Source organism: Talpa europaea (assembly GCF_964194135.1).
Source record: "Talpa europaea genome assembly, chromosome: 15".
Classification (NCBI taxonomy): domain Eukaryota; kingdom Metazoa; phylum Chordata; class Mammalia; order Eulipotyphla; family Talpidae; genus Talpa; species Talpa europaea.
The window spans coordinates 17277582-17291298 of record NC_140083.1 but is presented as its reverse complement, the minus strand read 5'-3'; the positions used below and the strand labels follow the sequence as shown (position 1 = coordinate 17291298).

The following is a 13717-nucleotide window of genomic DNA, read 5'->3' as shown; positions in this document are numbered from 1 at the left end:
TATGAATATCATACATATTAACATTATTTACAAAGCTAATATTTTATTTATAAAGGACCTCTATTTCTATATGAACAACAAGATACAAACTAGTATCACTTGAAGTAAGAAGTGCTTCTAGAAATATATTTTAAGTCATTTAAAAAACAGTATTTCAAGATTGGCTTTTTAACATACTATGACCAACTTACATAAAAGAGAAAGTTGCTTCTTTTCATCTATTCCCTCTCATGCCCCCCCAAAGGGACTTTGACACTGAGGCTTTTTGAAAATTTCCTACACCTTTATTAAACAACAACAAAAAATACCCCTACAAGTAGTTATTTCTTTTCTTAGAGGAGTAAGTCACAGGTAAGATTTTCCTTGAGAAACTAACATGAAAAGTGGCACAGGCTCCAGAATGATATTAGAGGCACTTAAAGGGACCAACAGGAAGAAATTTAATTAATAAAAAAATACTGAGTGTCTACTGCCTGCAAGGCACTCTTCCAGATGCTGAGGGGCAGTCTCACTAGAGTAAGATAGAGTTGTTGTTCTCAAGGTTAGAATGTGTTAAGTACATAAGAAAGATTGTTTATGAGCTAAAGGCTCTAGAAATATAGTGGAAGAATAGACTAGATTTAGAGTGGAGGAATAGCGGAGAGGACTGGGATGGACTGTCACAGAGAACTTTCACATACATAGAGTCTGAAAAGAAAGATTGGACTGGGATTAGCTGAAGTGCATGATCCCTGAGGAAAAGTGTTCCATGTCAAGCTACTGAGCAAAGAGCAGGGTTGAAACTGGATGAAAGCAGTGCTTTAAAAGAGGACTCTGGCAGGGTTTACAATGAGACCATGCACAGAAGGCATTGGACTGAGAGGGAAAGTTATCCCAATCATTGGGGAGAGGTAAGGAGGACTTGAGCCAGGCCTATGTAATAACAGTAGGACAATGAAGATGGAAAGGAAACAGTAACTGCAAGTCGTGTTGCCATTTAGAGGTAGATTCTGGAGCCCATTATGGTGTTTCTCCATTACTAAAGAAAATAAACAGTTTTGAATGAAAAGAAAGTTAGCTGTGTTTTAGTCACCTAAAGTTTAAAATGCTTAAGCAGGTCTTGTGTAGATATCCAACAGGTAGTTATAACTGTGACCTTGCAGAATGATGAAAAGAATGTCTCTAAGTTATTTATAACAAGGGCCTTTGGGGGACAAGGATATGTCCTCACTTAATTCAACTGAACACATATTGTCTCTTAAAAATAATGTAAATATTTTGTGAGAAACTGCTACTCAGTAAGTGTTTGTTTACCATTGTTACAGATTCTTGGAAACTGAGACTATAAGCCAAGTGACCTGTAAGGAAACCAGGTTGTTAGGATTGTTTTTTTTCTTCAAAAGTGATGTTGTTTCAATGTTATTTGAAGATGTGCTGCATTAAGTGTAGTACCTGCCTTCAAGGAGGGGACAGTATAGTAAGAGATATAGGATTTACTGCTGGAAATCCAGGTGACTACAGATGAATACAATGGATTTCATACTTAAACACAGTACAACTGTTGTACTCATCCCCAAGACCTAAAAAAGTACATTTACATCTTAATGAAGTTACTAAATAGCAGGCTTTCCCTATTTCTAGATATATTCTACCATATAAATATAAAACAAAGACTACACTTTAAATTTGTCCTCTTCATTTGGTTGTTTCATTACAGTATTATATTAAACAAGGGTTGCTCTGATAATTTTATTTTTAAAAATGCTCCTGTACTCTCAAAGATGGAAGCTTTTATTTGAAGAAGAGATAAGTGTTACTAGTAAAGGATAATAGGAGGATGCCATCTACATCAGGGAACAAAAAGAGGCTGTAGAGAGAGATGTAGGTGACACCAAAGATAACCCTTTTCATTTTCCTTAGACCTTGGTGGATCCTCTACATTTACAGGTGCCACAGATAAAGGAGAAACACAGGTTGGAGAACTCACTAAAAATACCAGTCTTTCCAGTTTAACCCGGCCTCTTTTGTTTCGGTTACTTTCATCATTCTTTTTATTAGCTTAGCTTTATGACTGCTCTTCTTGCTCCTTAAAATGAAAAGGATTAGATGGAAGCACATGGATCAGTGAAATAAACATAGTACCCTTGGAATTTAAGTGACATTTATACTTTCTCCTCATTTATAGAATGCACCAAATACTATTTTTTTCTTCAAAAAGGTTAGCTTTCAAGATACACACACACACACACACACACACACACACACACTAAAGAATCTATACAACTACATGGATGTTAGTATAGGTTTCTTGGTTGACACTGAATAAGTCAGGTTAAATAAATGACAATTGATCGGCTTTAATAAGTTATGAAGGACTGATAAAGAGGAAAGAGATTATAATACTATTCCACATTTAAAACTTCTTTATGGGGGAGTATAATTGATACCCTCCTCAAACAGCTGTATTTTACATTTTTTGTTAGGGGGAAAAGGATGTCCTAAAGCTAATTCCTTACAGGCTTTGTGGACTCCACCCCCACCCCAGGCCAAAGCCAAAAGACACTGGGAACTCCAAATCCCATCACCACCAAAGGGAAGGTGGCTGGGACCTGAGGGTGGGGTTAAGCAGCCAGGTTGGTATAAAGCCAGACACGTGGGCTTTGGAGGGGTTCCCCCCATTTTGGCTCTCCGCCAGCTCGCAGCCAGCTCTGAGAGTGCTTTTTGGGTTTCCAGGTCGTCGGATCGGGTAGGACACATTAAAGACTTTATTTCCCTATTTTCTCCCTGAGTTGTACATTTTCCTAATTCCTTTTCCCTTGTAAATAAACCTTTTATTAACCTTTTGTGTGTGCCTGTAGTGGAGTATTAATAAGTCCCTTTTAAGCGTGCGGGTGAGGCCCCACAGCCAGGCAACCCGTTCAATATCGGGGCTGCTCTATAACATTTTCAGTAACTTCCACAGGGTCAAGTCAATAGCTAATATGATCATACAGGTGTTTTGCATAGAAGAATTACTAGCAGTTTGTGTTTCTTTAAGATTTAAAACTGGTTCTTGATTCAGTCAGCTGTTGGAATATAGATTATCCTGGCTGATATTTTTTAGATTCTGATGTTTAATCCAAATCTTGTGGTTAAGAAGAGCTCAAGAAGAGCGAGGAAGAACTCCAAAAAACTTGTCTTGTGAATAATGCTGGATCCAGTGAAGCAGACTGAAACACTAAAAGGTATAACCTTGGTCTCCAGAAAGGATACAATAAAAAACGTGGGTATTGTAACATGTAAGTTAGAAATTATTTATGCCATCTTAATTAAAATCAGTGAGCAGTAAAGATGTATTAGTTTCTCTACTGTGGCATAAAGACTTCGGAGATAATGTGAGGATTGTGGATGAGAGTGAAACAGGGTCTAATAGAAATATATAGTCGAAAAACCTGCAGCAGCCAACTCTAGATTTGGTAGGTACCTGTGCTGAACAAAGCGCATTTAAAAGGCTTTAGAAAGACACTCAGTAATTCTCATGGCAATCACAAGTATCACGCTGAATTAGAAATCTTTTATGTAAAAGGAGAAAGGAAAATTCTCTCCACTACTGATATGTGCTAAGAACAACCTTGCCTTTTAAGATACTTTATACTTAGTTTAAGCTCAGTCCATAAATATATATTATGAACATTAGGAATAATGTTAATCATAGTTTTAACTTCATTGTTCTTCTGCTAATCAATAATTTTATATACAAAATAGCTCATGGTAAAATAAATGCACCAAATTTATGAATATAAATCTTTCCTGATGAGATGCACTGACAATTGGCCAAAGAAATAATTTTTTTAAACAAAACTCTTTAAAAAATTAACACAAAATGGTATTTGAAACCTTTAAGAGAGAGTATATAATTTCAGTTAATAACTGGCTTAGAATTTGTGCTTCTCTGATATGGTAGTTCCAGTTTATTTTTGAAAGCACAATGTTGTAGGAAATGTAACATTCATTTTAGATACAAATACAATATTGACTTGGACTCAGAACTTTTACAATAGCAACAGACATTATGTAATATAATGCTTAGCCATATTTAGCTTTTTAAAAAAGTACATTTATGCTGTGTTGCATTGCTAACAAGAAGACTGAATTTAATGTACAGTCCCTAAAATTGATTATCTATGTTCCTTTGCAAGTGAAAATATCCTCTATCATATTCATAGTTCGTTAAGTAAAAATTCAGATTCTGTCCCTTTGCTGTGATTCCTTGATGATGTCACATTATCCCATGCCAAAGGGTATGTAACAGTAGAAATACTTATATAAGTTCACTGGAATTTCACTCATAGTTACTGAGGTAGAAGTTATGTGTTTTTTTCATTAAAAGATATAAAAATTCAGTTAAGTTTGATTCAAAAACTTAAATTTCTTTCATCATCAGTTGTATAATAAACAATTTCTAAACCAAACACTGCATGGAAATTTGTTCCTTGATGTTATGTGTGTTTTTATTTACCAAACTTACCACTAGTGAGAATGTCACAATATAACACTGTAAAACACATTGAGAAAACAGTGTAGACCTTGTGGCAAACAACTATAGTATAAAGTAATAAGTTTTGTGGACTCTAAAAAAAAGTACTTTAGAATTCAGTGTGAGTCTCAGAAATAATTCTGACCATTAAGTAAACATCAAAATTTTAATAAATAACATACATGAAAAAAATAACATTAAAAAATTACCTTATACTTAACAAAATAATTTCCTATAATTGATGAAGATTTGGGTTGGATATATCTTGGCAGTGTCCATTTTTTAAAGTTTTGTATTGCATTTACTCCATTCTGATGAAATTCCATCCTTCTTTAGAATCACAGAAGAGATGAAACCAATATTGCTACAATATTGTGCCTTCCTGAAACGCTTCTATCCACCTAATGATAAGGGAAATTCATTAGATTTGTAAAATGCAGTCTTCCAATATATATAACAGTGTACCTGTGGATAAAATTAATTTAACACTGTATTTAAGATCTTTTCTATAACAAACTAGAATTCTGAAAATATGGAAAGTATCTTTATTTGGTATTTTGGCCCAAATTTTGGCCTAAAAATTGCATTTCGGTTCTATGAGACATGACGAAGGAGCTATCTCATGCAAAAGCTCTAAGTCCTAATGATACCATTCAATTGTTTTGGAAGTGTCTATGTCTGCAAAGGCCTTTATTTCAACTCCCTTTCTGTTTTTAGGAGCACTAGCTATGCTCCTGCCTCCTTTAACTGTACTAATGAGAGTTTCTTGGGGCAACCAAAGTCTAGATCTATTCCATTATTTTCAATAGAAGGGAATCTAATATATAGTCTATTCCCAGTTGGTCAAAATTTTGCATGCAATATAAAAATGTCTTACAGTTTCATAGAAGTATTTGCAAAATTCTTTTGTTTCAAAATTTATCTAACAATGCACACAGCTGCAATTATTCAGGAGACATTCTGGTAGTCTCTTTGTACATCCCTAGTAATGTAATTGCTTTTGAACTTACTATGAATGTTTGAAATCATTCAATTTAATTAGTAAATGCAGCCTATGACAAATTCTGCTCAAACTTGAAGGATATAATTTTTAATTTAAATATTTTAAATGTAAAGGCATACAATTATAGCATAAAAGGCTTTTCAAAGGCCCCAACATTTCCATTAAAATCAATAAATACATCTTAATATTCTATTATATGCAAAAAAGCAACCCATATGATATTAATGACCTCAAAGAGAAATTTATTACTTCTTTGTTATCCTAAAGTACAAGTAAGCTGATTTCATTACCCAAATAAATTCAGTCTTGGAGGGATTTCTACCTTGTCAACAATATCAGCAAAAGATGTATATTCAAAAGCAGTAACTTTATCAACACAATGATAAAATCCAGGTGAAAATTACAAGAAATAATACCTACCAGAAACTGAGGCCAATTATTTTATCTAAGTACTTTTTACAGAAAAAATAGTGACCTTTTTTTCAGTAACATAATTTAAAAATATACCTAAAAGGAATTATGTGGAGGAACAGCTTTACACAGCTGGATAAAACATAAATTGAGTGTGTGTGTGTGGGTGGGATCTTGTAGACTATTAGTAACATTGTACCTGATTAATACTCAGAAATATGTAATCCTGGTACATTGATTTTGTTTTAAGAAATTGCAAGCCTTCCTTAAAGCATTCTTTTCATTCTGCATGTGTTTTTGAAAACTATTGACAAAATAATGAGGACATCTTAGTGCAAATAAAAGTGTGAGGCCTAAATAAAAATTAAATGAAAGGTGAACTGTTTTGTTCAGAAAGGGTCCAGATTTCCAGATTTCTCTGTGTTAAGCAATCTCATGACATCTAAATAAATATTCTTCATGGAATTTTGAAGAGACTGTTTCAGCCTGTTCCATCTACAGTGATAACCATTTCCTTCTACTCAGTCATTCGTAACAGCATGGGAGCTGTTTAATGTGTTTGACCTTTTTCCCAAAGAAGTAAGTTAGCAGGCAGCTGTTTAAACTCCTGCTGTTCCATGGGACAATTGAATCATTGGATTGCCAAAGTCCTGGAATGTTTGAAGGAAAGATTTTTACTCTCACTGAAGCAGGTCAAATGCCTCAGCTTCCTTTTCCCTCCCTTTCAGCTGAGCAGCAGTATGCTGCCTCCTCAGAGGTCATGCCTGGACAAAATATTTTGGACAAAACTACCTATGTTCTTTGCTCCTCTGTCACCTAAAAATATTTCATATACTCATGCCTTGTTTTTAAAATACTTCTGAAGAATTTGCATAATGTTAAATCTTTCTAATTTGAATCTCTGATTGAAATTCTGAGTTTCCTCATGCATGAAAATAAGTCATTTTAAAACCAATCATTTAAAGTAACAACTTGACTTCTCATTTGTAAAAGAAAAATAAGTCTAAATTACTTACTTCTGAGCTGAGTGAGCATCATCTGCTTTGAATACATAAAATAACATGCTTTTGTGCAATAACTGAAATACTCTAGACTCTGAATTCGCATCTTTGACTTGAGTGACAGTGAATCCTAATAAAGGTTGACTCTCCAAAGCTGCCACGTCCTAATTTTAAAAAATACAAATGGTGATGCATTTTCTAATTGATGTCAACTTCAGATTTGCAAATTCTTGATCTATATAGTGCTAGTTTTATACACACATACATAAAACAATAACTATTACTTTTTCATTTTTCATTTATCCAACAATATTTACTGAGCCCCCACCCCACCTACCTTATGAATCAGATACTATGCTAGACAGTGTTTTTAACATGTTCACATTATACTATATTCCACGACCACCATGGGATGTAGATAATTATATTACTTTCATTTTATGGATGGAGAAAACAGCTCAGAAAGGTAAGTAATTTACCCCATCCCACTAAGAAAAAGCTCAAACACTAGAGCAGCGGTTTCCATAGGATGCTGGCACAAAGGGTGATCAGATAGAAGATAGCATTACAAAGAACAAACAAATAATTTATAACCCAAACAAAGCCTATGTTATTTAGGCTGATGGCCTGATCAACACAATCTGGGAACAGTCTAGGGAGTGTCACCCAAGACAACTTTGCAGAAAGGTTAAGGACCTCTGCCTTTAGTGAAGCGGTATAGTCACATACATCAAATATAACTGCATTTTAATTCTATGGAAAATTCCTCACACTTTTGTGTATGTACTTTCTATGTACAATGCAAGAACACACTTCACAAACACAGTAGCACCATCCACTCTCCAAAAGCAAACAAAACAAAAAGCATACCTAAAACAAATGGAATAATTAAATACTTTAAATATTTCCATTTGGCATTACAAAATAAGACCCAAAACTACTCTTACCTCACTCGCAGCATATGTATATAGCACTTTATTTTTTATGACAAACCAGAAGTGTTTCCAAGGTTTTTTATTGCCCTTTGATCTGTACAAGTAGCCACTCATAGAAGAATCTTCTGTGTTTGCTGATACCTAGGTAAACAAAGCCCATACACGACTTAATGATTTTTATACAAATGTTTAAAGTAAAAAAAATCACTTTTAATCATTAGGTGCTAAAAGCAATAATCATAATAATACATTTCACAATAAAATTGTATACTTTCAAAATCTGCTGCTATACAAATTGAATATTACTATTAACAAGCATTCTAAAATTTTACCTGGTTTAACTGTGCTTGCATGTGTTTATGTATGTATTTCTTTGTGGTTTTACCTACATGCTGTGTTGTCAGGAGATGAAAAATAATTCCGAGGGTCAACAATACTTTTTTAAGCTGCACTTCTGGAACTGTGTATGTTGTTGATTGTTCCTCTTTTTTTGGCTGTTAGGGAAAATTACTTAAACCTTTTAACTCCATCTTAAAATAATGTCTCAGACTTCTAAAATAGCATCAACAGAAAGGTAAAGAGAAAATGGAGATGATTTACAGATCATTCTTTGGTCCAAAAGAAGCCTATTTTTGCTTTAAAAAAGGCTGATTTTTTAAAGCAGGTAAAAAATAGTGTTCTTTTTTTTTTTTAAAGATTTATTTTTTTACTTATACAAGCACTGGGTACAGTCAGAAGCACAGGAGGGTGAGAGAATTCACCAGAGCCAGAGCAGGGAACAGAACAGGCAGACTGAGGAAATACACTGCTGAGGGGAGCAGCGGGCATGGTAGGAGAGGTCTGTCAAGCCATGTGGGACCCTTGCCGGTGGCAGGGATCAAAACTGCGAAGCAGAGGCTGCGGGCAGCTTCGCAGCCCAGCACTCAACCACTGCGCCACCAGGGGAGCCCCAAGATAGTACTCTTTTAATGATTATAATCTGGCAATTGAAATGTATCCCTGCCTTGGACAATCATACTGCTGTACAATCACCTCCCCTTTGAGTGTGGGCAGCTTGTGACTTGTGCCCTGTGACTTGCTCCTAATCAATAAAATGTAATGGAGGCGATGCCATGGCATCCCCATGATTTTGTTATATCAAGTAAGACTCCATATCTTGCTAGCAGTGTAGCTCTAGAGACCTTCTCCCATGCTGACTTTAAAGAAGTTAGCAGTCATAGTGGTAGGTCCACGTGGCAAGGAGCTGAGGTGATCTCCAGCCAAAAGTCAGTTAAGAAACTGGGCCCTCAAGTCTTACAACTACAAAGACATGAATTCTGCCAGCAACTTGAATGAACTTGGACCCTTCTGTAGCCAGCTTCTAGATAAGAACTTTACACTGGTCAACACCTTGATTGCAGTACTGCAGTGGCCCCTGCTAAGTGGTGCTTAGACTCCTGAGAGAAAAAATATGGAGTTTTAAGTCAATATGTTAAGTTCTAATTAGCCTTTTTTTTTTTAATTTGTGCTAATTTGTTACATAGCAGTAGAAAACAAATACAGGTGGGGTCTATTTATATTTTTATTCATGTATTATTTGATGAATTCTATGAATTTCTTACACATTTCTTGAAAGGGATTATATATTTTTATTGGAAAATTTAATACATAATGTTATGTTAGGAATATGTACAAGTAAATTTGTATATAAAGAAATACATCTGTATAAAACTACCAACTAATCAGAAAAAAAACTATAATGTTAATATTTCAGTGACATTTTGCTTAAAATGTAGTTATGCTGGGATACTACTATGTACATATGTTGGTATATGCATGTATATGCATGCATGTACACATATACATACATAGGTACTTATATAAAGTGTTACTATTCTTGCTCAGTATAGTACTGTCCTTGTACTATTCATACAAGTAGATCAATTAAAATACTGAACAGTCATCCAGAGTCCTCTACTATCTTTTTTAAAAATATAAATTGGTGCTAACAGCTTAATCACCTGACTCAAAACTTTCTTCCAGTGATTGGATCGTTTAAAAAAGTCAAGGGGTCTCCCTAGTGGCACAAGGGGTTTAAGTCTCAGCACTATCAAGCCATCAGCAGCCACTGCAACACAAGTTCAATTCCTGGCCAGGAAGCTAACCCACATGGCATAGCAGACCTCTCCTGTCTTGCCCACTGCTTCCCTCAGCAGTGTATTTCAGTCAATCTGCCTCTTCTGCTCCCCACTGTCTCTAGTGAATCTTTTCATACCACCCCCCCCCACACCTCTGGCCTACACCCCAGCTCTTGTAATGCATTAATGAATAAAATAAAAATAAATCTTTAAAAATAAAAAAGTCAAACCCAACTCAAGCAATATAGTCTGCCATTACTGAGGGTAATGAATATAAGTCTCTGAATATAATTCTAAAAATGAAGAATTTCTAAAAGTACTGAACATTACTGGAATAAACATATAATGCCCATTTCTCAAAAAGTTAAACAATAGAAATATTTTATGACCAAGTAATTTTATTCCTAAGTATATACCCAAACCTATGTCCATGTAGAAATTTGTGTACAGTGTATATAGTAGCACTTTTTCATAATAACCTAACATGAAAATAACTCAAATGTCCATCAAGAGATGAATGGGCAAATTGTGGTATATACATATAATGGAATATTATTCAAGACAAAAAGAAACAACATATCATGAGCCTTGAAAACACTGTGTGCGATGAAAGAAGCCAGACACAGAAGGTCACATATTGCATGATTCTTTTTCTATGCTCTATTCAGACAGACAAAAACTTAAAGATTAATGGCTTTTAGGGAGTGAGGGGAAAAAGAAATAGAACTGATTACTTCATGGTCCAGGGTGATTTTATGAAGTAATGAATATTTTGAAATTAGAGTAATGTGGCAATTGTACAATATTGAGTACACTAAATACCACTGAATTATATATATTAAAGTGGTTAACTGTACCTCATTTAAATTTCACCTCAACTGAAATTCAACAACAACAAAAAGAACACAGCTTTCCAAAGAACATGTTGACTTTTTAACTAGATACATTAACTGCCCCAGACTGAAGGCAAAGGGTATAGCAGTGATTCTCAAATGTCAACATACACTTAAATCACCCAGAGTGCTGGTTAATGTTTCTGATTCTGTGGACCTCAGGAAGGCCCAAGAAATTGCATTCTTCGTAAGATAATGCCAATGCTGCTAGTCTAGAGGATGCTTTGAGAACCAGCGGAGTAATGGAAGGAATGGCCACAGTCAAAGGAAATAGAAGCTGGAAAGCCTGATTATCTGGCTTGGTGAAAACTGCAATTAGAATCTAGGCTGAGTCTAGTCTAGTCTATAAAGAGTTTTGTAATCAATGTTGTGGAGCTTACAGGGGAGTAAGTATAAGAATTGTCTTCATAAACTGTAGCATCAGCCTGGAGAGACAAAAATCACAGGGACTACTTCAACTCATTAAGAACTTTAACTTTCTGCATGTAGATTTAGATTCAGAAAATGAGTGATAGAAGAGGTAGTTCAGTGGTACTCACTGAACTGGCTTAACTAGTTTCATATGAAACTTGGAAAATAGAAATTTAAGTCTAATAAGAGCTATTTCATGACATTGGCTATAAATCACTTCCTATAATTTCAATTGCTATGTTGGAATACACTCAACTTTACATAAGAAATGTAGTCTTGTTCAAATTGTTAGAGTGTCTGTTTCTACTCTCTGTGATAGAACACCACCATAGTACCAAGAGAACAAAAATTAAAACTACTCTGCTGGCCCCAAACTAGCAGAGGTGGAATTGACTTGTAAATTAATCAGAATGGGACTGGCCAGAAAAACCACAAAAGGTCAGTTGCATGATTCCGCTTAGATGATATATCCAGAATAGGCAAAGACATGGAATGCTCTCAGATCTCTGACACTGGTTGATGAAACACCTTAATTTGAGGAATGGGGATATCAGTGAGGTCTGTGGATTATGCCACTGGCATATCTTAGTGTGCAAGCTATTACCACTTTTTAAATTTTTCCTTTAAATTTAAAGGGAAGAAAACCTATTATCAGTGACACCAGCTATATATAACCAACAAATGTCTGCAAATAAGGAATTGTGCAGACCAGTAAATGCTAATAAAGTACCCAAAATATTCTATTAACTTCTTCCCTTTGGTAAGGAGGGTTCCTCAAATAATTAAAAAAAAATTCACATGTGTCCAAGTTATCTTTCTATCATTGTGAGAAAATGGTCTCCAAACATTTCATCAACACCCATTTCTAAATGACTCAGGTCATAAGGGAGATCAAGCAATATTGTAAGGCATCAGCCACATCTATCACTACCATGTCTTAATAGCAGTGGGAAATAACATCTTGCTCTATGAAAGAAAAATAATGTATTATATGCATATAAATAATTTAGTTTCTATCAGGTTGCAAGTTTAATAGAATCAGTTACCTCTTTGAGAGCTGCTGGAATTTTTTTCTGTTTCCTCCCTGATGGAATACTATGTAAGACTGATGATAAGGCACTTGAAGGAGATTTGTGATTTCCGGGAGAGCCAATCTTAGGAGATTTGTGATTTCTGGGAGATCCAATCTTAGGGGAGTGCTGGTGATCTAAAAAAAAATAAAGTACACTTATAGAGCCAATGATAAGCATTCTGCAATTCAATTCAATTCAAATCAATGAAGATTGTTGCATAAAATATCTATGGGAGGATACTGAAGAAACTGATGGCACTGGGGCCTCTGGGAAAGGAAGATGGATGACCAAAAATGAAAGGGAGCAAGACTTTCTATGACCTATATTTTATACTTTTTATATGTAAAACATATGAAAGAGTTATGCTTTTATGCCTTCAGAATTGTGAAAAATGCTAACATCATGCCAATTAAAAAAAATTTCCCTCCTGGGACTCCCTGGTGGCGCAAGGGGTTAAGCACCACACTATGAAGCTATCTGCAGCCTCTGCAGCACGAGTTCCATGCCTGCTCGGCCAGGGAGCAACCCACATGGTGAAGCAGACCTCTCCTGTCTTACCCGCTGCTCCCCTCAGCAGTGTATTTCAGTCAGTCTGCCTATTCTGCTCCTGGCTTTGTCCCTAGTGAATCCTCTCAACCCCCGCATCTCTGACCTGTACCCCTGCTCTTGTATGCATAAATATTTTTTAAAAAAATAAATAGTTTAAAAGAAAAACTTCCCTCCTGACTTAAAAAACAATCTAATAACATTGTTTATTTTGAAGATACCAGACCAAGTAATAACAAGCGCTAGAAAGGGGGTTATGGGACAAAATGAGGAAGCAATTGTTGGGACTGCAAAGTTCAGAGAAAGTTGGGAAGATGATGAGATGTTTGAGTTCACCAATAAGATAAAGTAGGAGTGTCCAGGCAAAAAGAGAGGAAAAACACCCCACAGAGAGATGTCAACTTAAGCAAAAGCAAAAACAAATCATTTACTAGGAGAATAACAAGGCTGGGAGAAGAAAAGACTGGCTCCAAGGGCTTTTGTTTAGAGATGGAAATCGAAGACTTTTTGGGCTAGGAATGAAATGAGCAGAATGAATTTAGAAAAATAAATGTGGCAGTAGCAAGAAGGAAAGACTTGTGCAGAAAATAAAGTTAGGAAATTATAAAATGTTAGGCTATGAAGGACTGAATAAGTCAGAGATAAAGAAATCAGGAAAAGGACAGACTTTCAAAGATAAATTTGACAAGATTTAAAGAGCAAGTGGTGTGGATGAAGAGTAAGGAGGCCAGAAAGATGAATTGTGAGTGTTGCAGCTACATTATATAACCTTAGAACAGAGGGAGCAACATAAAGGCTGGCAAAGGATGTATTTTCCTGGGAAATGTATAGC

The 13717-nt window shown here is 35.3% G+C and overlaps 1 protein-coding gene across 1 annotated transcript in view; it reads right to left on the bottom strand.

Annotated features, from left to right (window-relative positions):
- Positions 1-4859: 4859 nt before the first annotated feature.
- FGD6 (FYVE, RhoGEF and PH domain containing 6) overlaps positions 4860-13717 on the bottom strand; it is a gene marked incomplete at both ends in the record, with an annotated part of 95875 nt that continues 87017 nt past the window's right edge. Inside the window, 4 exons of the mRNA XM_084254927.1 lie at positions 4860-4896; positions 6926-7074; positions 7858-7986; positions 12313-12473. Of these exons, the coding sequence (XP_084111053.1) occupies positions 4860-4896; positions 6926-7074; positions 7858-7986; positions 12313-12473 (476 nt within the window). The remainder of the gene's footprint in view (positions 4897-6925; positions 7075-7857; positions 7987-12312; positions 12474-13717) is intronic.